Source organism: Crocuta crocuta, unplaced genomic scaffold (assembly GCF_008692635.1).
Source record: "Crocuta crocuta isolate KB4526 unplaced genomic scaffold, BGI_CrCroc_1.0 scaffold168, whole genome shotgun sequence".
NCBI classification, from domain to species: Eukaryota; Metazoa; Chordata; class Mammalia; order Carnivora; family Hyaenidae; genus Crocuta; species Crocuta crocuta.
This window is the reverse complement of record NW_027532591.1, coordinates 2,534,972-2,562,278: the sequence shown is the minus strand read 5'-3', so window position 1 is coordinate 2,562,278 and position 27,307 is coordinate 2,534,972. Positions and strand designations below refer to the sequence as shown.

The 27,307-nt window shown below is 38.8% G+C and overlaps 1 protein-coding gene across 9 annotated transcripts in view; it reads left to right on the top strand.

The window, feature by feature from the left end:
- The first annotated feature begins 17,213 nt into the window (after positions 1–17,213).
- Positions 17,214–27,307, top strand: part of AGBL4 (AGBL carboxypeptidase 4) — a 1,406,556-nt gene continuing 1,396,462 nt past the window's right edge. For all 9 annotated transcript variants that reach the window (XR_013338939.1, XM_077779716.1, XM_077779717.1 and 6 more), the window contains exon 1: positions 17,214–17,326. Coding sequence is in view for 8 of the 9 variants with exons in the window: in XM_077779716.1 (XP_077635842.1) it covers positions 17,293–17,326 (34 nt within the window). In the remaining variant the exon portion in view is untranslated. The remainder of the gene's footprint in view (positions 17,327–27,307) is intronic.

Here is a 27,307-nt window from a genome sequence, read left to right as displayed (position 1 = left end):
TCATTGCGGGTATTTAGTATTTTATTATAACATAGAAGGTTAGAAAACACAAACTTTGGAGGAAGATGGACCTGCCAATTCTAGCTCTATCACTTGGTAATGGCTCCATGCCTATATTTACTCTTCTGGGACCTCTGTCAGCTGTTGCTCACTTCCTGCCTTGGCCTCCTCAGGTCCTCCTGTCCTTTTTTCCTTCCTCTCCAGTCTCTTACCACAGCTGCCTGGTGCCTTCCTAAAAGTGTGATTATGTCCTTGATCTGCTGGCGCCCCTGCTCAACACTTTTCAAAGGTTTCTCATTATTCATAGGGCAAGGACCAAAGTCCTTAAGATGGTCTATAAGGCTCTGCTTGTCCTGGCTCCTGCCCACTCTCTTAAGTACTGTCCCAGGAGTCTACACCCTTTCACTCCCATGAAAGCACCATCGTATGCTTCACAATGGGAATTTTGCACATCCTGTCTCCTTTGTCTCCATTGCTCTTTCTCAGGGTTTGATTTAGTTAATGCCTACTTTTTCTTCAGTTCTTTCAGTGATTTCTTTTAGCTCAAACATTGCTTTCTTAGGGAAGCCTACCTTTTCTAAGTTATTTTGTAGAATGTATTGTTTTGATAATTTTACTTTTCTGTTGTTGTTATTCCTTGATTAATCTCCATTTCTTATACTAGATTATAAACTCTGTCGGGATCAGAATAGTATCTTCTTTCTCTCTTTCTAATTTAGAGCCTGGTATGTGTTAATTACGCTTTTTGCTATGCATCTAACCTACATTATATGGAATTGTCTTAAGAACTTACAAGGTAGGCCTGATGGGTCTTTTATAGATGAGGAAACTGAGATTCAGGGAAGTTAATTCATAAGAGGTCATATTGTTAGTAAGTGGTGAAGTTAGAATTTGATATCAGGTCTTTCTAGTTCCAAAACTAGTTTTCTTTCCTTTATACTGTATTGTCTGTAACCAAGGAAAGCTTTAATCTTTGTTACCTTTTTGTTAAAAGAGAAATTGCCTTAATAGGCATGTTAGCCAAATGCTAAATTTCTTTTCTATACATATGCATATTTTTAATAGGGAAGATGGCAAGAATTGTATATCCACATGACTGTCATCAGAAAAATGTTACTTAACTCTATACAGTTTGTTTCAAAAACACAGCTTGTTTTCAAAACAAATATTAATTGGGGTGCCTGGTTGGCTCAGTTGAACGTCCGACTTTGGCTCAGGTCATGCTCTTGTGGTTCTTGAGCCCTATGTCAGGCTCTGTGCTGACAGCTTAGAGCCTGGAGCCTGCTTCAGATTCTGTCTCTCTCTCTGCCCCTCCCCTGCTCACACTGTCTCTCTCTCTCTTTCAAAAATAAACATTAAAAAATTAAAATAAATATTAATGACTTAATTTTATCCATCTAAATTCCTTGTGTCAGATTTCACTTTGTGTATTTGTATATGTCTCTCTGCCACAGAGACTAGTATTTGAGAAATAAAGTTTGCTCAGGAAAGAATGAATCAGAAGTTTGAGATTTAGATACTTTGCCTGGCCCACATTGCTGAGCTTAGGGAAGTACAATTGTAAACCAACTGACTTTTACTCATGATTTTCTCATGTTTTCTTTATTTCTCCTCATTACAGTGTCTTTATTATCAGTCTGAAGCAGAGTTTTCCTTTTGTATCTTGTTAGTTTTATCTTCCCAGAATTTGTTGTAAGGAAGTAAATTGTAGATTTCACTTTGATTCTGATGCTTCCCGGAACTTCAAAGGTAATGTTCCCTCAGAGAGAAGCTTGGATCCTAAATTTTATCTCAGAAAATTATACAGGCAACATATTGAAGTACCATGGTTGGAAAATCTAAAAGAAAAAATGAATGCACGAGCTCTCCTTGTAAAGAAGGTGCAAATAAGAAAGTAGAATAAGGAAGGAAAAAACAGCACTATATGAAGAGTACAGCCCCCGTCAAGCTTTCAATGTCAAATCTAACAATATTTTTTCTTTAAGGTAAAATTGTCTCGAAGGAAAAATGGGAACTGACTTGATTTTTAAGGAAAGGAATAGAAAATTACTTTTACTGTAGTTTTTCTTCTAAAAAACAGAGAGCTCATACCAGCTCTTTAGAAATATATTTTGGCCCCAACATTCTCTACTGTAAGTGGCCAAGCTCTGTCCCATGGAAATGCTGCTTTTATTTGGTAAAAACAAAACAGAGAAGTTTCCCTATTCCTTAAGTGTGAGCTGCACATTGTGACTTCCTCCAAAGAACATAGTCCAGAAAAGGGATAAGGTGTAACTTTATGGTGGAGAAACTTGACAGACCCTATTTCAGCCAGGTGATCAAGGTTAACATCAATGTCATAAATCATATTGATAGTATATACCCTTGATGTGATATGATGTAGATGGCAATTTACCTCTGTGGTTATCCTCCCCGAAATCTGTAACTGCAACCTAATCATAAGAAAAATATCAGATAAATTGTAATAAAGAGGCATCCAACAAAATACCTGAACCCTATTCTCCCAAACTGTCCAGGTCATTAAAAACAAGGGAAATCTAGGAACATGTCACAATCATGAGTAGCCTAAGAAAACATGTCAACTAAATGTAATGTGGTATTTTGCATGGTATCTTAGAAAAGAAAAAGGACTTTAGGAAAAATGAAGGAAATCTGAGTAACTCTGGACTTTAGTTAAGAATGGTGTTTCAATATTGGTTCATTAATTGTAAAATATACCATACTATTATGTCAATAGTAGAGGAAACTGGGTGTAGGATATATGGGAACTCTTTATCCTAGCTTCTCAATTTTTCTGTAAATCTAAAACTCTTCAAAAAAGTAAAGTTGATTTAAAAAAAAACTAACATAAAAATGCTTGTAAGGTCATTAAAAGCTTCCATGGGAATTGAGGAGAACACAATAAATGTCACATAATAAGCTCTGACATTTATACACTAGTTTCTAGTTTAGGGAATGACTTAACATATAGTATTTCATTTAATTTTTAAACCACCTAATGAAGTGATACAATTAATTACTTCCATTTTGCAGTTAGAAAGAGTAGAGCTTAGAAAGATGAGGTGACTTTCTGGGAATCAAACACTGATCTGACTCTACTTTGAATGATCTTTCCATCACATCCTAGTTACATATCTATCTATTGTTTCCAGATGTTAGCAGCAATGTAGGCACTAACAGGACTAGGGTTTTAATAGTTAATGAGCATAAGCCAAGTGAGTAATTCCTGAACTCTTTCCTATTTGACCTTAAAAGACATTTATCTAAAATCTTTATTTAAGTGTTGATTAGTAGTATCTTGTCAGGAAAAGTCAATAGGAATTCTGTTTGTCTCTGACAAGGATATAGAATGTGTTACAACTGAGAGTGGGCAGCAGTTTACTTCTCATCAGAAAGCTTTATTTCTCAGGACTGCACACTTTAGGAATATGACCTTAACTCAAGGCTACTTTTAAATGTCTCATTTGGCTTTTCAGAGTTTGCTGATAATAGATGGTGTTCGTACTTTGAACTGGGGAAGTATTCAAAGACCAGCAATGGTTTGGGAATCGTTTACAAAGGATTCCAGCTGTGGTGGCCATATGCCACTCCATCTGCCTGTATTGTGTGGGTATTGTTCTGCAGTGTTCCATAGCATGCCCACTCTTGCTTTTGGATTACAAACTCCTTGGGGGTATGGATGTGGTTTTTTGTTTGGACCATTTTACCTGCTGCAAAGCAACATGTACTCTTTCTCCTTCCAAATACAGAGGACATGTGACTCCTAAACTGACAATTGTAGGAGCTGTGAAAATATACATGTATGAAATTGTGTCTTTTGCGATTGGTTTATTGTGGAAAGGTATTGAGGGGATCTACTACTTAAAATGTCAGCTAAGACATATATAGCAACAAAAGTAATTATTGGATATTCCTAAACACAGCTATGTGAGATGAACTTACCATATAGAATCTGTCTCTAATCCTATCAGAAGACTGGCTTATGATTATAGAACTTGTTGGATATCCTGAAAAGTAGTGGGCCCAGGTCTCTGCCAGATCTTAGTTGGAGAGTAGGTATGGCAGGGAGGTGGACAGGACATACATAGAGAATTTTGAGAAAGAGAACTCCCTCAAAAAATGTTTTTAAATTCTTGTGTTACTGGAAACTCCACTGAAAAGAAAGTTTAGATTATTTTGACCATATTTGGGGGCATGTAGGCAGAGGGTGTTTTTAGTACCTTTGGGGGTTAAATCATTTATATGACATCAGAGACTATACTCAACTCCTGACACCACAGAAGCCATTTTTCTCTTGTTCACCGTATTGTGGAATCATCCCAGATTACCTGTATTTCCTAAGTATTCAAGCTGTATTCTCTCTTGTCCTCTGCTCTTTACATCTCTTACTGGTTCCTTTACCTAGGATTCTTCCCTACTTGTCCTTCAAAACTCAGTTCATATTTTACCTGACTCTAGGAAATCTCCTTTGATCATTCCCCATTTTAATTGCAAGTGTAGTTTAGGTACCATCTTTGTGGACCAAAAAAACCTGTACACAGAGCTATCATAGCTTTTGTTTGTTTATTCATTTATTTAATAATTCATTCAAAACTACTTATTAAACACTCACTCTGTGTCAAGAAGTTGTTCTAGCTGCTGGAGATACAGTAGTGCAGAAAACAGGTCAGGTTCCTACTTCCATAGAGCTTACATTAGGGAAGATAGTCAATAAGTAGGCAAATAATTAAATAGAGTTTATGATTTTAGATGGTGAAGAAAAAAAAGCATAATGTAATAATACATGATTAAAGGTGGGAGCTTTTTGATTGAGTGCTCAGGTTTCTCTGAGGAGGTGACATTTGAAAAGAGACCTGAATGAATAGAGAGAAAATGATGTGAAGATATGAGGAAAGAGAAGTCCAAGCAGAGGGAACAGGGAAGAGTGAAGGATGCAAAGGGGAACAAGCTATAGGTGTTTGAAGAAGAGCAAGGAGCCTGTGTGGCCAGAGCATTGGTGAAGGAGGAGGAATGTGGTAGGAGCAGAGATTGGAACGTCAGGCCTAGCAAAGTCATGTTGGACATTTAAGGTCTAGGAGAGAACTATATGGGTTGATAGAGCTAAGATTTGTAACTATGCTTGTCACTCCAAAGCTATGCCTATCATAATATATTACCTATACATATCACATTCTATAATACAGTGATGGGAAGTTAAACATTTAGGCTGTTCAAAAATATCTAATTAAGATGTATTAACATGTAATAAAAGTGTTTTGGAAAAAATTAATCATGTATTAATTAAGAAAGAAATATATAGTTTTCGATTTACTATTAGTCACTGACCTATTTTGATCAACTCAGTGAGGATATAGGTTTTTATCAGGCCAAACTGTTTTGAAAACTGCTGTGTTTATAAATCCGAGAACATATCAATTCTAATTCCATCACTTATGATATTCAGCTTTCTTTTCACATGTTGTATTAAAAAGAATCATGGCCTTGTGTTTCATCATAGGCATTCTGAGATTTATATATTTGTGTACACAATTTTAGGGATACTATGACTCTTTACTGAACATAGTTAACTTTCATATCAATCACTTCCTCTTAAAACTAATAGAAGAGATGTATATTAATTTAGGCAAATCCTGAAATTTGCACTCCAACAATTCTGGATATTTAAGTCCCTTGGTATCATAATGTGAACCTTTTCTGAAACTCTCACTCTATTTCTACCATGTGACACTATTATTCTAAAATTTGTTATTCCTTTGAGTACTGGAGAATGAGGTTCTACGACTCATGTTCTATTTAAATGTCTTCACTTCCTTGAACAAGTCAGCAACTGCCTTGGTTCATTTCCTAAAGTTTCAGGCTCAACGTATTAGGTATTTGTCATATCAGTAAGAAAGACTAATCTTAATGACACTGGGGGACCTACCAAAATGGAGTCCTTTAGCTTAGAGTCATTTAACTTTGAGTCTTTTATTTTATTTCTTTAATGAATGTAAACAAGTACCCTGATGTCATTAAAATAAAGTAGGTTTCCACACCCTACTTTGTCTTTTTCCAAATACACCCTAAATAAGTACCAGTTAAGGGCATGAGCATGAATAAAGTTGGAGGTCTTGATCTAAACCTCCATTAAACCATAAAGGACTCAGCACAACTAGTTCGTACCACACACCCTTTTTCTGAAAGATGCATGGAGTCTGGGGTGCACAATTCTTCTCTCCTGATGCAAATAAAGTATTGACAACAATTTCTCCCCTTTTTTGCAGGGGCCCCATCTGTGACAAGTGCAATCAGCTAATCCATAATTAAGCCAAACTTCTCAAATTTCTTCTTGGCAGATGGTTAAGTTCTATCAGTTCATGTGTCCTGGCTAATTAGGTAAAACATTTTTTCACCATAAATATCACAGCCAGCATGTTGGCAAGTGTATCATGTGACAGGTACTCACATGGTCTCCACTGAAGCATAAAGGAGTGAGGTCTTTGGGGGAAGACTGCTTTCAATTTGTTTCAAGAGACTTGAAAAGTTCATTCCCTTTGACCCAGTGACCTGATATCTAGAAATCAAAACAAGGAAGTGATCAGAGATGATGATTAAAGATATATGTATGAGGATGTTCACTGCAGCATTATTTATAACAGAAAAAAAAAATAGGACTTGATTGGCCCAAATATCCAAGAAGTAAATGTTTAAATTAGTTGTGACGCATCCCTAAGATGGATATTTTGCAACAACAGAAATAATGTTTTCAGGGGCACCTGGGTGGCATAGTCGGTTAAGCGTCCGACTTTCACTTAGGTCATGATCTTGCGGTTCCTGAGTTCGAGCCCCGCGTCGGCTCTGTGCTGACTGCTAGCGCAGAGCCTGGAGCCTGTTTCGGTCTGTGACTCCCTCTCTCTCTGACCCTCCCCTGCTCACGCTGTCTCTCTCTCCCCTAGAAATAAGTAAAACATTAAAAAAAAAAAAGAAATAATGTTTTCAAAGACTACTTTCTGACATGAGAAATAATAAATTAACATTAAGTGATGAAACTAAGGTATAAATGATACATAGTTTAAGATCTCAATTAAAAAGATAAGTTTATATGTGGGTATAATACATTCTGTCAATCTTACTGGAGTCACTGGGGGTTGGTGATGTCTGACCCTTCTTGAACTACCCTGTCTTACTAATCTCACTCAAATGAAGAACCACATAAAGTATACAAAATTGCTTATGGAGGAGGCTCTTAGCAAGGCGTAGGAGAAATAGAGACTGGAACCCATTCATCTTCAGCAGTTCCTTGTATGGAAACGTGAAGCTTTTCAGACTTGGGCCTTCAAAAAGAGGGTGGCCTCTGTGGGAATTTCTATCCTTGGGACCTCTCTCCCTTCTCAGTTTCCCTGAACTTTTTCCTCTTTAACCCCATCTTCTAACAAATCCCTGATGCCCATGCCCTCATTTCCTCCTTTGGGAATTGTACTTCTCATTTGTGAAGGAAGATAATCTGTCCTTCTGACCGTTTGTATATTTCTGCTTTGGACCAGTTTTCCCTCAGCCCCTACTCTTCTCATTCATTTCCTGTTCCTAAAAGAAAGATAATCACTGTTCATTTTCTTGTTAGTTCACCCAATAAATAATCATATCTCACCAAGAGGTGGTATGTGTGTGTGATCTTCATATTTCCTGGAGACAAACAAGATCTACCAAGGGCAGCATTTCTCATCTGTTACCAAATATTTATCCATGCTCCTCTCAGAACAGTAGCCCCTGGCATTACAGTGCTAAGAAACCTTTGGTGCTCTCCTGAGCCTGATTTGAATTTCAAATCCACCAAACCAGCTGTCAATGACTCTCTCTCTTTGCTACCCAAAGTTGTGTCACTGCCAATTACATATTCTTTAATGATATGACTTAACCATAATTTAGAGGTAGGAGCTAGTAATAGAACAGATTTTTTCAGTTTAAATTGCTATAATGTCTCTTATACTAGTGAGGTTTTCCTCAAGCCAATACCAGGTCTGACTCATCCAGATACCTCCTCACCCCCACTGTCATTGTTACAATACTCTATCCATCAAATTGAGCTGCCTTTATGTTATCAATATGATTTTAACGTTTTTTAAAAGGTTTCCATTTTTTAATGTTTTATTTATTTCTGGGAGAGAGAGAGATACAGAATCTGAAACAGGCTCCAGGCTCTGAGCTAGCTGTCAGCACAGAGCCTGACACGGGACTTGAACCCATGAACCGTGAGATCATGACCTGAGCTGAAGTCGGACACTTAACCAACTGAGCCACCCAGGCGCCCCTATATGATCAATATGATTTGAAAGTTTGATATGGAAAAGGCCGGGAACTAATGGAATGTGCTAATGAAAAGTATGATCTTTGAAATCACGCCTGTCTTCAAATCTTCACTCTACATGTTAGTAGCTGTGTTACATCAAGCAACTTATTGACCCTCTCTCTGTGTTTCCTGGTTAGTAAAGTGAGGATAAAACCTATATCATGTGTGGAGAAAGGGGAACACTTTTATGCTGTTGCTAAAGATGCAAACTGGTGTAGTCACTCTGGAAAACAGTATGGAGGTTCCTCAAAAAGTTAATAATAGAACTACCCTATGATCCAGCCATTAAACTACTTGGTATTTAGCCAAAAGAGACAAAAACACTGATTTGAAGGATACATGCACCTGATGTTTATAGCAGCATTATCAACAATAGCCAAATTATGGAAAGAGTCCAAATGTCCAGTGACTGATGAATGCATAAATAAGTTGTAGGGGTGTCTGGGTGGTTCAGTTGGCTGGGCGTCTGACTTCGGCTCAGGTCATGATCTCATGGTTGGTGGGTTTGAACGCTGTGTTGGGCTCTGTGCTGACAGCTTTGCAGATTCTGTGTTTTCTTCTCTCTCTGCCCCTGCTTGTGCTCTTTCTCTCTCTCTCAAAAATAAATAAATAATAATTAAAAGAAAGGGCCTCCACTTAAAAAAATAAAGATGTAGGGTATATATACATATATACAATGGAATATTTCTCAACCATAAAAAAGAATGAAGTCTTGCCATTTGCAATGACTTGGATGAAGCTAGAGAGTATTATGCTAAGTGAAATAATTCAGAGAAAGACAAGTACCATATGATTTCACTCATATGTGAAATTTAAGAAATAAAACATATGAACATAGGGGAAAACAGAGAATGACAAACCAAAAACAGACTCTTAAGTATAAAAAACAAACTAAGGGTTACTGGAGGGGAGGTGGGTTTGGGAAATGGGTTAAGGAGGGCACTTGTGATGAGCACTGGATATTGTATGTAAATGATGAATCACTGAATTCTATACCTGAAACTAATATTACACTGTATGTTAACCAACTGGAATTTAATAAAACTTGGAGGAAAAAGTCAATATTATCTGACTTGTTGGATAGTTTTTCTTATTGTGTATGAGTCCCAAAAATTAAATAATGAGGCATAGACTTTGAGTTGTCCCTCAGTATTTGTTTTCTTCCTCCTATTCATTAGACAACCCCAAGTTTTAGAGAACCCTGGATCAGCATCAGTTTCATGGGCATGTGATCTGTGCAGTCACTCAGGATGCAGTGCTCAGAGGGTACCAAGATTAGTTTAGTTTAATGCTTTGCTGTTGCCATCTTGAAATTCTTTTTTTTTTTTTTTAAATTTTTTTTTTTTAATGTTTTATTTATTTCTGAGAGAGAGAGAGAGACAGCATGAGCAGGGGAGGGTCAGAGAGAGAGGGAGACACAGAATCTGAAGCAGGCTCCAGGCTCTGAGCTGGCTGTCAGCACAGAGCCCGACGCGGGGCTCGAACCCACAAACCATGAGATCATGACCTGAGCCGAAGTCGGATGCTCAACCGACTGAGCCACCCAGGTGCCCCGCCATCTTGAAATTCTTAATATGAGGGGCCCCACATTTTCCTTTTGCACTGGGCCCTGCCAATTGTGTAGCTTATCTTGATCTGGGCACACAACTGTCCATGATAGACTCATTTCTCATTCTTTTTTCAGTTAGGAGTGTTTCTGTTTGCAAATTCTGCTCAATGGGATGTAAGTAGAATTGTATGTGCAACTCCTGGAATGTGTCCTTAAAAGATATTCCTCCTTTTAGCCGGCAGAAATATAGTCTTCCTCTTTTTTAATTTTTATTTGTTGAGAGAGAGAGAGATGAGAGGGGCAGAGGGAGAGGGAGAGAGAGAGAATCAAGTAAGCTCCATACCTAGCATGGAGCCTGACTTGAGGCTCGATCTCAGAACTGTGAGATCATGACCTGAGCCAAAATTGAGAGTTGGACACTTAACTGACTGAGCCACCCAGGTGCCCTTGACAGAAATATAATCTTAAAAATTTTTTTAAATTTACTTTTTTAATATTTATTTATTTTTAAGAAAGAGAGAGTGAGAGAGAGAGAAAAACAGAGAGAGAGAGAGAGAGAGAGAGTATGAGCAGGGGAGGGGCAGAGAGAGAGAGGGAGACACAGAATCTGAAACAGGCTCTAGGCTCTGAACTGCCAGCACAGAGACCGAACCGTGAGATCATGACATGAGCCAAAGTCAGATGCTTAAATGACTGAGCCACCCAGATTCCCCCAGAAACATAATCTTAATAGCTAGAACTTCAGTAGTCGTCTTGGATCAAGCTGGAAGCCATGCAAGGTGGAGCAGCAAGATATGTATAGTAGGATCCTTGACATTTAGAGTACCTATGACAGCCCTGAACTACCTGTAGACCTCTTCAATTTAAGAAATAAGAAACATTTTATCTTAAGCCACTGATATTTTGAGTTTTCTTATAACTTGTACATGAACCTAACCCTAACAAATTAAAAGTTGTGGGAGGAGGAGGTGGGGGAGGGGGAGTGAGAGAGAGAGAGAGGGAGGGAGAGAGAGAGAGAGAGGAAATATATAAAACTAAAAGCTTGAATAGATCAGTAAAATAGATATTCTCTAGTAATATCAATCAAGAAAAAAATTGAAATAACAAAATTCATAATAAAAAAGAAAAGTACACAGCCACTAGAGAGCTTTTAAAATAAAAAAAATATAGGGGCGCCTGGGTGGCTTAGTCGGTTAAGCGTCCGACTTTCGCTTAGGTCATGATCTCGCGGTTCGTGGGTTCGAGCCCCGCGTCGGGCTCTGTGCTGACTGCCAGCTCAGAGCCTGGAGCCTGTTTCAGAGTCTGTGACTCCCTCTCTCTCTGACCCTCCCCTGCTCACGCTGTCTCTCTCTCTCTCTCCTAGAAATTAAAAAAAAAAAAATTAAAAAAATATATATAACTTAAAACATAAATGAAGTTCATATATTTCTGAAAGATATGAAATGCCAAAATTGCCTGAAGAAAATACAAAATAACAACCATTGAAGAATTTGAAATGGTAATTAAAAATGTTCCTCCCTAAATTCTCTAGGCTCAGATGTCCATTTTATTTTCTAACATAGACATAAACATTTTAAATAAAATAGTTGACTGAATCCAGCAATGCATTACAAAACTAAACTGTGATCAGGTAGTATTAATCCCAGAAATGCAAAGATGTTTTAAAATTAGAGTATCTATCAATTTGTTTAACTACATTAAAAGAGAAATATGATTATCTTAGTGGATGCAAACAAAGCTGTTGTTTTAAAATTTGATCCCTCTTTGCAATTTAAAAACTCTGTGTAAAGTTTATCAACTGTGTAAAAAATTTATCAACTTGTGTTAGACTTTATGTCAAGGTCTACATTTAATGGAAAAAATCTAGATGCAGTATTTTAATATCTGGAAAAGACAAGAATACCAACTACAAACTACTTTTTAACATAATACTAGAGGCTCTGGCTAAAGCAATAATAAAGGAAAAATAAATATATTAAATAATGGGAAGGGAAAAGACAATTGCTATTTTGCTGTTTATTGTTCTTATTAGGTGAACATAAATCTGAAACAGTCAAAAACTACTAGACATAATATGAGAGTTCACAGAACTTTACAATTATAGTATTAACTTACAAAATCAGTAGCATTTGTCTACATGAGCAAAGCACATAGAAAACAATTATAGAACCTGAGATTCCACTTGGAATACTATAAAAAATATGAAATATCAAAGAAGTAAATTTTGAATAGTGTTTTCAGGGAAGACTTCTCCAATAACGTTAACATTTGAAATGAGATCTGAATGAAATGAGAGTCAGTCAGGCAGATTATCTGAAAAAAGATAATGGGCCAAGGAAACCAAGGACAAATGACTTTACACCTCTGATTTTTCTTCCTTTCAACATCAGAATATTTTCCTTTCTGTAAAGTTCAGTCATGTTTTAACATTTAAATAGTTTATCCAGGTTAAGAAGAAACCCTCAAGTAATTCTTCTATAGCCTTGGCATAGAGTAGTTGTTGCTTTCTTAAACAAAACTTAGAGGACAAGAAAAAAAGGATAACATTTCTAGAAGGCCAAAACATCAAAAAACAGTAGAAGTACAAATGACAAGTTGAATTAAAAAATATTTTATCTCTCTTCTTCCCACCCTATACTTCATTTAGTATACTCTTAGTATACATTTAGTATACTCTTAATATTCAGCTCCAGGTTCCTTTCCTCCAGAAAACCTTCTGTGATGTCCACTAAGGGCAATTCCTCTTTGATGCTTCTACAATTCTCTGAGCATGTTTGTATCTGTTACTACATTGTTTGGAAATTGTAAATTGGATTTGTGTGTGTTCATCTTTTCTTCCCAATTAGTTTGTAAACATAAAAAGCATGGGATTTTTGATATGAAATTACTTGAGAGAAGATAGCACCATTCCAGTCTTCCCTGGGGCGACTACTATCTGACTGTGTGATTTCAACTCTCTGAATCTCAATTTTGTCTTCTGTACAGGATGATGATATTAATACTAATTTTACCATGTTACTTTGAGATTTAAATGAGTTGGCACGTGTGAGAAATGTGATTATAACTTGAATATTTCTCTTTCCATACTGTATCTAACTCAGTGACAGGCACATGGAAGGCATCATTTTAATAAATGTTTACAGAGGGAGTGGGTGAATCCTGTAGGGAATATTTTATTAGAAGGAAGGCACCCTGGCTCTATGGTGGGTGAGTAGTGGCTGTCTGTGGAGGTAAGAATCCTTACGAAATTCCTGGGGAAGACACACCTCCTGGGCACAGTCTGAATGATAGCATGGGAAAACTAACTTCCAGGAGTCCATGAGGGGGTCATTTCTACCCCACTCCTCATGCTGTGCTATTCATACCAGAAGGAAGTCTCTGAGGTCCAGCAGCTGTGAAGTCTATCCTCCTTCTTGCCCAGCTTCCTGAGGAGGAGCTGACATACAGGAGAACCAAACCTGGTCTTTTTTTTTTTTTTTTTTTTGGTAGAAAGAGAAAATTCTCATTATTGAGAAAGAGAAAGAGAGGAAAGAGAGAGAGAGAGAGAGAGAGAGGGAGAGAATCCCAAGCAGGCTCCATGCTATCAGTGCAGAGCCCAACCTGGTGCTTGATCTCTTGAACCGTGAGATCATGCATGACCTGTGCTGAAATCAAGAGTCAGACGCTTAACCGACTGAACCACCCAGGTACCCTGAGCCTGGTCTTTTTAAGTGCTGACATTTTCTAGGCATTTTATTTCTTCTGCCCAGTTGTAATTTGTCTTTCAACACTGTGGGACAGAGCTTTATGCATGTTCTATACATATGCTGTCCAATATAGGGTGGCTATTGAGCACTTAAAATGTGGCTCGTCTGACTAAATAACTGATATTTAAATTTTACCTAAAATTTAAATTGAACAATGCAAGTGTATGTATGGCACATAAAAGGTTCTCATCAAATGGTAATTTGAAATGTCAACAAACACATTTGTATAGAATTGTACTGTTCAAAACTTTTTTTCCTGACTCAAATCTACTTTCTACACAGCAACCAGAGGAGTTGACTAGGTCCCTGACCTGCTTAAAAATTTGTCAATAGATTTCTGTCACTTTGAGGATCAAGTCCCCCCATATATGAGCTCCCCAGAATCTGTCCTTACCTACTGATGTAGCCACTCCTGTCTTGCTGTCCATCCCAGAGACACCACCTTTTGCTTTGCACAGGCAGTTCCCGTTGCTTCAACCACAGTTTCCCCTTGTACCACTGTTTTCTTTACCCAGCTTATTCCTACCTGTCCTTAAATATTAGATCAGATACTCTCCTCCAGGAAGTTTACCCTAAATATCCCTTAGCCTATCCCCTCTACCCCAGGCTGGGTTGTGTGCCTCCCTCTGGGCTCCCACAGCCTCCCATGCTTTCCTCTATCAGAACACTGATCATGCTGGGTTATAATTATGGATTAAATCTCCTTTCCCTTTTGGATTGTAAGCTTCTAGAAACCACGGACAGTGCTATATTAATTTCTTTCTTTACCTTCAGTGTGAAAAGTAATAAAAGGAAACCTCATTTAGAAAGGAGTCAGGAGGTGGGTAGAGGGTAAAGGGAGCTCTCAAGTCCAGCACTCCTTGTCACTTGCAGACAGAACCACAGGAAGTGAGGAACAATGAGAAACAGTCATAACACAGTCAATGAAAAATAGTCACAACCTACTTGATGAAAAGCCAGTATACTTTAGACTTCTAGTTTACTCCTATGGACTTTGTAACTGCCTTTCCAACTTCCCCCCTTTTTTCTATTAGAGAGTATATCTCTCCTTTGCCGGGTGCCTGCCTTGCCCATGGTTTTGCCACAGTTTGCTAGTCTCAGATTGCAATTCTCTATTCCCAGATAAACCTGTTTTTATTGGTAAAACAGCTGGCAGTTTTATTTTTTAAGGTTAACACTAGCATCTGCACAGAGCCTGGCTCAGAAATGGAATCAAGGTATGTTTCTGTAAATTGTTCTAAAACATGCCAGGCTCTTTATTTACCTTATTATACTTATTAAATGCATTTTAACCTGTCTCATTGTTTGTGACCTAGAGCACTCTATGTGGTAGGCAGGACTGTTGTTTGGGTTTGTTGGGAAAGAAAATAGGCTCAATGTCTCTTTAAGTGATTTGCCTAACAGTTTGAGTAGAACCTGGGTCTTCAAACACCTTTTTTCCATCTTATACTTAATGAAACTCATTTGTCCTCTTTAGCTCTCAGTGACCCCTCCCAAACTAAAAATCCCACAGCCCTCACAGCCTTTACCTGTCATTAGGATGGATGTGTGAAAGCTTGTGTATTTTCCTCTTGATAGTTGTATTGACATGGCTTTTGAATTTTTAAACTACTTAAATATGAGGGGTATTTCTGATGAGTATTATTATGTAACTTTTTGTAGAAGTTCTTGCGGTGCCCAAACATTATTCCTGATTTCAGTGCAGGCAAACGTGTAGTTTTATGACTGTTGCCCCCTCAAAGGCTTTCTGGTCCCTCTGCTTTTCTGCCTCAAGGCTTTCTTTCAAATCCTAGAAGACTGCTTAGCCCTGAGCAAGCATAATCAGAAAACGTTAAAAAGTTCAAACTGGGAGATTGAGATGATCATCAAATAATGGGGATGGAAATTAAGAGGTAAATGACCCAGTCTCCTTGTTCTTTGGCGGTACAATGCTGAGGCACCTTCCACATTGTTTTCAGAGTGTCTCCTGTGAGCTTAAGCCCAGTTGTCTACTGAAACAATCAGCTCAATATCCCATATTTTTCTTTGCTTTTTTCCTTTCCTTTCTTTCATTCTCTCCCCCTCACATCTGTTTCTGGGGCTTACTTCCCAAACAAATTACCAGCACTGAAGTCCTGGCCTCAGACTGCTTTTGGGAAACCCAACTGAAGACGCAACTTAGCTATACAGGAGTTTCTTTAGAGATAATGTTTTGCCCTATGAGTTTTGTGCTCTCAGTACTAGACTTCTTATAGTTTCACTGCTGTTCCCTACACTCTGTCTTGCTCATGCTGCTCCCTCTGTCTGGGACAGTCTTCCTTTCCTTTCCTTTGCCTGGATGACAGCTATTCACTCTTCAAGATCCAGCTAGGGTACCATTCCTCTTTAGAATTTTTATTGTTTACTCCTAATTTAGAATTATCTCTTTGATTTTGTAGTACTTCAAACACAAGTTAACCTCTACCAAAGTCATTCTCTCAATCTCTTTTTGTTTCTGTGACCACATCTTTCTGTTAAGTTAAGAATATGTATTGAGTGCCCACTATCTGGTGGGCTAACATCCTAGAATAAGTTGAAGTCCAGGCTGGAGGTGGTGTCTCTATGAGGTATGTAAAGCCATTATCTCTTCCTTTCTCTGTGAGACCTTTGAAGAGAAGTGGCCTAGAATGGTACTTGTTAAAAAATTTAAGTGCTCAATAAAACTGGTAAGATGTACAGGAGTGAACTTAGGATTCATTTTTCTTCCACAAATACTTACTTTTACTGAGCACTTACCTTGTGTCAAGCACTATGCTGTGTTACGGAGTATACCTAGATGAAGACACCGACCCCAGGCATCAGGGAGCTCACTCTACCCTTAAGTGAGGAAAATAGAAGTAAATAATGCATCAAGCATTGTCAGCAGTAGGCCAGGGATACACAGGGGACTGTGGGAGGACAGAGCAGCTCAGAAAAGGTAATGTTCTAGCTTGGTCTTAGAAGATAGTGGCAATTCACCAAGGAAAGATGGGAAAAGGCATCCTAAGTATACTGAGAAATACAGCAGCAAAAGTCTAGGGTTAGAGGCTGGTGCGGTTGTAGAGGGGCAAGGAGCTCCATCTCTTTGGGCCTCTGCGAGTTTGGTGTGGGTGGGCACAGAATTATTGATTCTCTGTACATTTCAGTTGAAGACATAAGTTACCCAGCACCTCGACCAGGGCCAGGCACGCCAGGAGGAGACGCGTTGGGAAATCCAGAAATCTGTCTTAAGTCCCAAATTGAGCTTAAACCACTGAAAACCCAGTCCATCCACGTCTGTGGTCAGCAGGAAGAACCCCTCAGCTGCAGAAAAGCGCCATCCCAGCGGACCCGGTCTCGGATCCCCAGAGGCGGCTGAGCATGCTCAGTTGCCAGGACGCGGTGGCTCTGTGGCAAACCAAGAAGCGCCGTGGACTCCTGGCCCCGCCGGCGCCTGGACTGGAGAGGGCTGGAGCCACGGGGGCGGGGCCTCGGACGCACGCTCCCTCCCGGCCTGCCTCCCCGCCCCACCCCCCCAGCCACGCGCCGGCTGCCAGCACGCGGGCCGCCCGTTGCCCTGGCAACCGTCGTGCCGCGTCTTCCCGAGGGAGCTCTGTCAACCGGAGGATCCGGTCGCCCGCTCCCCACTGCCCCGGGATTTTCGCGTGGGCTTAGAGGCGGAGGGATAACAAAAAATGGCGGAGCGGAGCCAGACGGCGCCTGAGGCAGGTCTGTGGGGGCGGTCGATCAGGGGGAGCGCTGAAGCAGCGCGGCGGTCCTGGGTCTGAGGGGCGAGGGGCCTTACAACTGAGGAGGCGCCCCTTTATGTTTGCGCGGTGGGGCTGACCTCGGGGTCAGGGGTCAAAGGAGGTGCATACCGCTCTGAATGGCGGGCGAGGACCTCGGAGTCCTGGAGGAGGCGCAGGGATGTATGTATGCGGGAGTGTGCACACTTCTGAGTGAGCATGGGCCCAGAAAGGGCTGGGACTCGAGGGAGAATCCCAGGACTCCAGTCCTGAGGGGCGCGTGTGATGGGACTGATCATAGGAGTAGGCTGAGTCATGGACGGGGGTACACAGTCCTGTGGGAACATGGGAGGTCTCCCTAAAGGGGGATGGTTTGGTGGAGACTCTTCTTCTGAGGGGGCAGGTATATGTGAGAGGAATGTTACTTTAATATAAGGCGGTGCCATGGAAAGGGGGTATACACTGAATATTTGTGTTTGGGGAAGTTAGGGTCACCCCTGGCCACCGAGAAAGTATACAAATCCTTCTGTGGGTTCTGATAAAGACAAGAGGCTTGAGGGGGCACTCAGAGCCCCAGTCCTTCAGAACCTTACCAAAGGATGCTGGAGCCTGGGTTTGAGTATTTATGGGATCAATGATCTTGAAGGTCATTCAGAACCACAGAGGAGTAAATGTCCATGTATCTGTGGGTGGAAGGTAGTCTTTAAGGTGCAAGAGACTGTCAGGAAGGAGAGACCCAGGTCCCTTTTCCTGAAAGGACCCCAGTTGTAGGTTTGACTGGACTTGGAGAGTAGTGACCTAAGTGTCTCACAGGGTCATAGAAAAGAGCAATGGTTTTCACAGTCTTGTGTATGTGGGAAGGAGTTTGTACCTAAAAGGGCTGGGAACTGAAGAACTGAAGCTTTAAGACAAATGATACCTGTGAGTGTGTGTGTGTGTGTGTGTGTGTGTGTGTGTATGTATGTGTGTGTAGTAAAGCAGTGGCTTTGGGGATATGTGTGGTGGTAAGTGATAGAAGTGGTATACACAATCTTGTATATGTGTCCTGATTAGGTATTTTGGTTAAAAGAGTGACCCACTTGATTTATCCAGCCCCTGGAACTGGGTAAGCATATGAATAGTGATTATACTAAGACCATATAGTGACTGGAACTGGAAGCTGAGTGAAGCCATTGAGGATGAATGGTTCAAGAGACTATTATCTCTCAATACCTGCATGGTTTCTCTTTGCTTCATAGCATCTCTGTTTCTTCCATCAAGTAGTTCCTCTATTCTTTTTACAGTTTAAACTTTCTCATAACTTGAATATGCTTATTCTTTTATTCATTCATCTGCTCCACAAGTATTTATTGAGTGCTAACTATATGATATCATATACCAACTTAGGCACTAGAAACTCTCTGCTTGTGATTCTCCTATTTTCTTCTTNTCCCCCCCCCCCCCACCCCACTTACTGGCTTTACATATATTATATAGTCTACATATTATTTTTATTGGTTATTGCCTGTTTTCTTCCACTAGAATGTAGGCTCCATGAAGGCAAGGGTTTTGTTGTGTTTAATAATCCCACATGTCTAGAGCCGTACATGGTTATTACTAAATAGTTGTTGAATAAATAGCTGAATGATCTGATAAAGTCTAGTGATCCAAGAAACTTTCTCTGAGGAAGTGATATTTTTAGATGAGATTTAATAAGGATTGAATAAGTGAGGAGAAGGACAAGGAGTGGTCCAGGCAGAGGGAAACCATGTGCAAAGATCCTAAGGTAACAGGAAACATAATGTATTGTGTTTAAGGAACTGAAAAAAGACAGATATGGCTGCATGTAGGGCCATAGGAGGGTGAAAGAAGCTGAAACAGATCTTGCAAGTCTTGAATACTGTGATATGAATTTTCACCAAATATCTTAAGAATGGTAGGAAGCCATTAAAGGCTTTTAAGTAGGAGCATAGCATGATTAGAATCATGAAAAATATAACTGGCTACAGTATGGAAAGTACAGAAGATACAGGAATATACAAGAAGATACAGGTAGACCTGTTAGAAGGTGGCAGTGGAGATGGAGAGGAAGAATTGAAAAGTATTTAAGAGACAAAATAATAAGATTTAGTGAAAGATGGGGATGAAGGGAAAGGAGATATCAGGGCATGCTTCTAATTTTCTAATTTGTGAATCTGGATATTTGGTGGTCCCATTATGGAGATAAGGAGCACTGGAAGGGATCTTGGCTGTGTTTGAGAGGGAAGATCATGAATTTGGTTTTGGACATACGGAGTTGGAGGTATCTTTTATCTTTGAGCCATCCAGAGAAGTGAGAGATTGACAAGCTACTGAATGTGTAAGAAAAGTCTGAGCTAACATGAAGATAATTAGTGAAGTCAAAAGTATGGATGAAATTGCATAGAGGGACAGTGGGGTGTGGGGAGTAGAGGCTTGGTATTAAGTGTTGAATAGCTGCAGTATTTCAGTGCTTTCCAAAGAGAATGAGGAAAATGGTCTTGAACAGATTGAATGCTGACAAATGATATAAAAATGAAGACTGAAAAACTAGATTTAGCAACAGATTTAGCATTGTTGGTAACATTGATGAGAGAAAATTGATGAAGGTAGGAGCCAAACCATTTAAGTTCTGAACTACTATTAATGAGCTTAGTCTTTGTTTCTTAATTCAGTTAGATTCCCAAGAGAGAGAAACTAATTGATATATATCATATTTTGACCAGATTATGTCATAGATTTCAAACCAGTATAGGATTGATTGTTTTTGATTTGGTGTCCAGCTATTGCTAACTGGAGTAATCTGGTTCAAAACATGTCCATCTGGTGATTTTTCATCTCAGTAACAATAGCTAACATTTCTGGAGTGTTATTATGTGCCAGATATTGTGCTAAGTACTTTATATATTTTAATCTATGTCAGCATCATAACTGCTTTCTAAGGTATTATCTATACTGTTTGAAGAAGTTTTGGCACAGAGAAGTTAAGCAACTTGTTCAAGATCTGCAAATAAGTGTAAGATTATAGGTGTTTGGGACTTATTTTTTTAAAGTTTATTTATTTTGAGAGAGTGCACTTGTGGAAAAGGAGGAGGAGGAGAAAGAGAGAGAGAGAGAGAGAGAGAGAATCCTAAGCAGGCTTCACACCACCAGTGCAGAGCCCTATGTGGGTGTGAACCCAGGAACCACAGGACCATGATCTGAGCCAAGGTCAGACGCTTAACCAACTGAACCAACCAGGTGCCCCAGTTTGGGGCTTATTTTAACATTATCCAGATTCATTATTTGGCTTTGTCTTTGTATTGCAATATTCTATATATTGAAACAATAATAGCCATGATGAAAATTCCTGCCCTACAGGAAATGTTATTCTAAGGTAAGCATATATTAGCAAGGTATCATGGAAAGAACTGGAATTTGGTTCTTGGTTTAAAGTCTGTTCCTGCAGCCTTAGATGAAGACCTTGGACTCAAATTTTATGATCTCAAGTTCCCTCATCTATAAAATGTGGATAATATCTGCAGGATAGTTGTGATTCTAGAGATAATATATCTGAAATGCACAATAAATGATATTTTCCCTGAAGCTTGAGTATAAAAATTAAGATGCATTACCTATATATATAAAAGCAAGCTTTAAACATACAGTGATGAATTTAAGACATTCTTTTTTCCTCCATTTTTTTCCATTGGTATAATTTATTTACTGTTAGAAGAAAGGGAGATAACCAAGTTTAGGAGAATGTAGAATTGTTATCTGAACTAAATGTCATGGAATAGATCTCTATATGAGGTGGATTTTGAGGAATTTCTTGTAGTAAAGGGATAGTTAAGTTTTTTTACAAGCATGCAGATAGCTCTGTTACAAGGTCAGATTTGCAAAAGGAAGTTTCTTTAAAATATTGTTATGTATGTATGTATGTTTATTTATTCTTGAGAGAAGGGGAGAGAGAGGGAAAAAAGGGAAAAAAAAAGAACAAGCCAGAGGGGGCAGAGGATCTGGAGCAAGCTCTGTACTGACAGCAGTCAGCCAGATGTGGAGCTTGAACTCACAAACCACGAGGCCATGATCTTAGCCAAAGTTGGAAGCTTAACTGACTGAGCCACCCTGGTACCCCTAAAAAATTATACTTTAAAATGAGGACAAGAATGTTTGAACTTTTCTTCTTCTGCAATAATTTGACTATTAATAATAATAAAAAAGAAACCTTATACTTAACTAAATGTAGGAGTATTAGTCTCAGGCTAGATTACACTTACTTTTATTTCTCAGATTCTTCTTCCTTTCCAAGTATCATGAAAGAAAGCTTTGTATGAATTACCTGGTAAAATTGCCAAGTATGTTACTTTTGTAGAGGCCCATACTGACCAGAAATTTTAGAATGATGCAGTCTGTTAAAAGTGGCCTGTACCTTGGGGTACCTGGGTGACTCAGTTGATTAAATGTCTGACTCCGTTTTGGCTCAGGTCATGATCTCATGGTTTCGTGAGCCTTGTGTCTAGTTCAGTCCTGGCAGCTTGGAGCCTGCTTGGGATTCTCTCTCTCTCTCTCTCTCTCTGCCCCTCTCCTGCTCGCTCACTCGCTCTCTCTCTCAAAATGGCCTGTACCTTGATCACTTTGTGAAATAAATGAATCTCTTTTAAAAAAGTAATTTTATGGTACCTGAAATCAACTATAGACAGAATCTTGAAATTTTAAAAGGACTTAAAAATGAGAATGTTTTCTATCTTTTGTTAGTAGTTGGGCAAAATAGTGAAGTCTGTCTGTAAATTGGAGACAGTAACACCTACTTTTCAGGTTAGAATTAGAGATAGATTTGGAAAGTGCATAATGTGTTACACCCTACCCTCAAAGAAATGGTAGCTTATTTGGTATTGGCCTGTGTGTGTGTGTGTGTGTGTGTGTGTGTGTGTGTCTGCGCGCGTGCGTGCGCATGGGAGTGTGTCTTTTCCTAAAGGCTTACTAGTAAAATCGTCTTTTAAAGAAGAGGAAATCCAGATCTATAGTCCCTTATTTGGAGCTTTAGATGCAAATATATTTCAGAATTCAGATTCTTTTTTGATTATGGAAAGCTAATACAGCATATGTACTGTTGATTACACATTATCCTCATGAGGTGGGGGAGAGTACCTTGTGAGCAAACACAGTAATATCACATTCACACTAAATGAAAAAGTTATAAATAGCTTCATGTCAATTTAGGTTAAATTTTGTTGGCAAATGAGTTTTGGCAACCAAATTTATGAAAAAAATTACTGCTTTTAGGGATTTATGGATTTTGGAATTGTGGAAAAGGGAATGTGGACTTACATAGTTTTATCCCTTTTTAGAAATATTTTTACAACTTTATTTTTTGTCACCTATATATTTTTCTGTAACATCAGCAAGTATATAACTTTATTAAAGATCCAAAAAGTAGGGGCGCCTGGGTGGCTTAGTCGGTTAACCGTCCGACTTTCGCTTAGGTCATGATCTCGCGGTTAGTGGGTTCGAGCCCCGCGTCGGGCTCTGTGCTGACTGCCAACTCAGAGCCTGGAGCCTGTTTCAGTCTGTGACTCCCTCTCTCTCTCTGACCCTCCCCTGCTCACGCTGTCTCTCTCTCTCTCCTAGAAATAAATAAAACATTAAAAAAATTACTTAAAAAAAAAAAAAGATCCAAAAAGAATTGGGGCGCCTGGGTGGCTTAGTTGGTTAAGCGTCCAACTTCGGCTCAGGTCATGATCTCACGGTTCGTGGGTTCTGGCCCCGCGTTGGGCTCTGTGCTGACAGCTAGCTCAGAGCCCGGAGCCTGCTTTGGATTCTGTGTCTCCCTCTCTCTCTGACCCTCCCCTGCTCACATTGTCTCTCTCTCTCAGAAATAAATAAAACATTAAAAAAAATTAAAAAAAAATCCAAAAAGTATAGTATTGGGACAGAAAACAAATTTAGTTTCCATGATGCTTATGTGCTTATTTCTTCTAAGAAACTCTGATAATGTTGGCGATCTCTTAATGTTGCATTTGGCTTCAGTTTCAGTATCATTGCTCAGTGTCACTTTCAAATAGATACAAGAAAACTATATGCATTAAGAAGGAAAGAAGGATATCAATATTTTGCATATATATTTTAAATAAAGTCACAGCTTTGTCTTTGAGTCAAAGTACAGTTGTAATTGAGTTTTAGAATAATTTTATTAATTGTTAAATTTCAGCAATGGAGTAGGTATTAATTTTAGTATTAAGAAAAATTTTCATCCTTAGCTGGATTTGATTTTTCAGGTTATAAGAAATTATTTTAAGTGTGAAAGCTTGCAATAATTCATTGATGCTATTCACCATATGGGAATATGATAATTTTTCCTTTTTGTATTCAACAGGACTCCTAAAAGACATTTCTTTTTTTCAAACTCTAAAGAAAATAGTTTTTATTTGTCATATATATTTGAGAACTACTGATTGTGAATATTTTAGTCTCTAACCAGGATTTCAAAATAACGTACTTGCATGTCAATTAAAGGAAAACCAAATAGTCAAACACAGAAAGACTCCTAGAATTTAATGTAGGATTAAAAACCCATATAGGATGGGAAATTTCTAAATAAATAAAGACTTTCAACAATGGTATGGAAACAAAATCTCTGAGTTTTGGTGAATGGGAAAAACTATCATCATTTATAGTTTGCTGCATTTTTTTCAGGAGTTTTAGAAGTCACTAATTGTAGTATATTAATCTCTGTGTCTTGGAGTTGTGGAAGAATCACTATGTTGTGGAATAACACAGTCCTGTGTTATTCATTTTTAGAATTATTCTTTTAAAAATATGTATTGAATACCTGCTGTATGTCAGGCATTGTGGCAAACTTTGGAAATTCAGAGATGTATTATACATAGTCCCTGCCTTCAAGGACCTCCCATTATAGTAGAAGAAGAATAGAGCTAGAAAATTAGCATCCAGGCAATGGTGGAAGTTGTACACAGACTTCTGAGGCTACATAATAGTTCTCTGACAGCTTGCAGATGGTGGTAAGAGCAATTCAGTAAAACTTCTTGGAGGAAGAACACATGAATTGAGTCTTGAATGACAAGAAGGAATTAGCCCAATGAAGGTTGTAGGCAGATGGTCTGGAAGTAGAGAGGAGGAAAAGAGGGCTGAGAGAGCAACATATGCCCAGGAAAGTTATGTGGTGGGGGAATGAAGCTCATTCAGAATATTGCTGGTATTGCTCATCTATTAACAGAGATAAAGACTGTATTTTTTTTTTTTTTTCAGTTTTTTGCTTCTATTGGCCCTTAAACATTTCAGGGGCGATAGATTCCTCTAGATATGTTATGAAAAGATAATGAATTCTTTCTCATAAAAATGCATGCTGTGTGCAGACACATGAATATTTGAAAATAATTTCAAGAGATAATGTCTATCCCAGAAACCCACGTTAAGAAATCTTCTATTTGTTAGTAATAGAGAATTACATTTCAGTTAGTAATAGAGGTTGCAGTTAAGAATCTGAAATCTTAAGTAGGAATACTTTGGTGAAAGGGGTTGATCTAATAACATCTGTGCTAGACAAAGCAAATGCTGGTTTCTAAATTATTTGGTCATCAGTTTATCTCATATTTTTAGCTTCTTTATAATTTACTGCCTCATTTTGCCTCACAGTAGATCTGAAGAAAGGGGCACCTTGGTGGCTCAGTTGATTGGGTGTCCGACTTTAGCTCAGGTCATGATCTCACGGTTCACGGGTTTGAGGCCCTCATCGGGCTCTGTGCTGATAGCTAGCTCAGAGGCTGGAGCCTGCTTCAGATTCTGTGCCTCCCTCTCTCTCTGCCCCTCCCTGCTTACACTGTGTCTTTCAACAAATGAATAAATGTTAACAAAAAAATTAAAATAAATCTTCTGTTTGTTAGTAATGGAGAATTACATTTCAGTTAGTAATAGAGGTTTCAGTTAAGAATCTGAAATCTTTAAAGTAGGAATACTTTGGTGAAAGGGGTTTGGAAGAAAGACTCCAGGGTTACATAGATTTATTCAATAGCAATTAAGTAATTAGTTCAGGCTTATGTAGCTAGAAAGCAAGTCTGATTCCAAAGCCAAGATTTTTTCCACTTTTGCTCTCCTAAGTAGAAAAGACATGTATAAGATTAGAATTTACAGTAAGGCAAGTGAGTTTTTATCTTTATATTGAATGTTAGAGGTTAGGTGGCTTAGCCAAGGATCCTACAACCAGCAAGAAGAGGAGCCAGAACTAGAACTTAAATTTCCTGATTCCAATTCAGTAAATAAGAATACACTGCCCTAAAATGAAGAGAGATAAATAACTAGGTATTACAGTAATGGCCTTTAAAAACAAAGTTAGGGGTGCCTGGGTGGCTCAGTCGGTTAAGCATCTGACTTCGGCTCAGGTCATGATCTCATAGTTTGTGGGTTCGAGCCCTGTGTCTGGAGCCTGCTTCAGATTCTGTGTCTCATTCTTTCTTTGCCCCTCCCCCACCGTGCTCTGCATCTCTCTGTCTCTCAAAAATAAAGACATGTAAAAAAAAAGTTATTTCACTAAGCCAATCTTTTGTCATTTGCAAAGTATCTCCTTCTTTTAGACACTTTACATATATCTTGTTTACTTCTCACAAAATTTCTGCAAGGGGGTATAATTATCACAGTTTTACATATGAGAAAATTGAGGTTCAGAAATATTAAGTGGTGAAGCTAAGGTTCCACAGCCCAAAAGTAGTAGAACTGGAATTGCAGTCCAAATCCGTCTGGCTCTGTGTCCATATAGATGGGACTACTCCATTCTGCCTCCTACTAAGTTAAAATACCTTAAATTTTCTTTTGTTATTGAGTTATTGAGGAAGAGGTAATACATATTTCAGTTTTCACACAAATGTATGAAACAAAAGTGCATATTTATTTCTAATTACTGTAGAAATATGGGATTAGTAAAGTTTCTCATCTTGGGCATCTCTATGCATTCATTGAGTAAATTAGTGCTGAAGAGTAGGGACTAAAATAGCAATTAGTATATACTTGCTACCTAGTAGTCATTCAATAAATATTTATAGACCAAATGAGTGGAAACATTTTTTTATCCATAAATTTTAGGTTTAAATATTAGAACTTAGGCTATTGGAAGCTGAGGACGTTAACACAAATGAAGGAGAAAATGAAGAAACTTTTGACATTTCACAAACAAGATGTCCTTATTGAATAGGGCTTAAACTCAGTGAATATACTGGGGATGGAACAAGCCCATTTAAAACCTCATTTGGGAAACTTCTGGGGAAGGTGTCAGAGTAGGAGGATCCTAAGCTTACTTTGTCTCATTGATACAACTAGATAATAGGCACATGAGTGTAAATCACTTAGAAAACAACCTGAAGTCTGGCAGAACAGACTCCCTAGAGCTAAGTATAGAGAAGAGGCCATATCAAAGAAGGTAGGAAAGGCAGAGACACTGTTGGGAGCTAAATGGAGGAGGAGGAGGAAAGAAGGGAAGGATGCTGCAGGTACAGAAAGGAGAAAGAAACATTCTCATATCATACCCCAGGGATGGAGAACCTACATGAGGAAGATGAATCCCCATAACATTTGGCTTTGAAAACCAGAATATGAATTCATGAGTTCTTACAATTAGTGGGGCTTAACACCTGGAACTTAAAAAATCAGTGGGTTCGGCTTTGGGAGAGCCAGGAGGGCTAGAGGAAACTAATCCCTGCCCTAAAAAATATAGCAGAATAAACAGCACCTTACAGATATAGCACACAAGCAACATTTTGAAAAAAATGCCTACATGATATAATATAGGAGAGAGGTTTGTTGTGTGCTGAAGGGGCAGGGATTCCTAGGAGACTTCTCCAGGAAAAAGGAGCTGGTGATTACCATTTCCATCTCTGCCTCCCAGACTAGCACAGGGACACCTGCAGGAACCAGCATGGCACCATCACTCACTACCTAACTTGCTAATGGCATGCCTTGCCTCTGAGTTCTCCTGTGG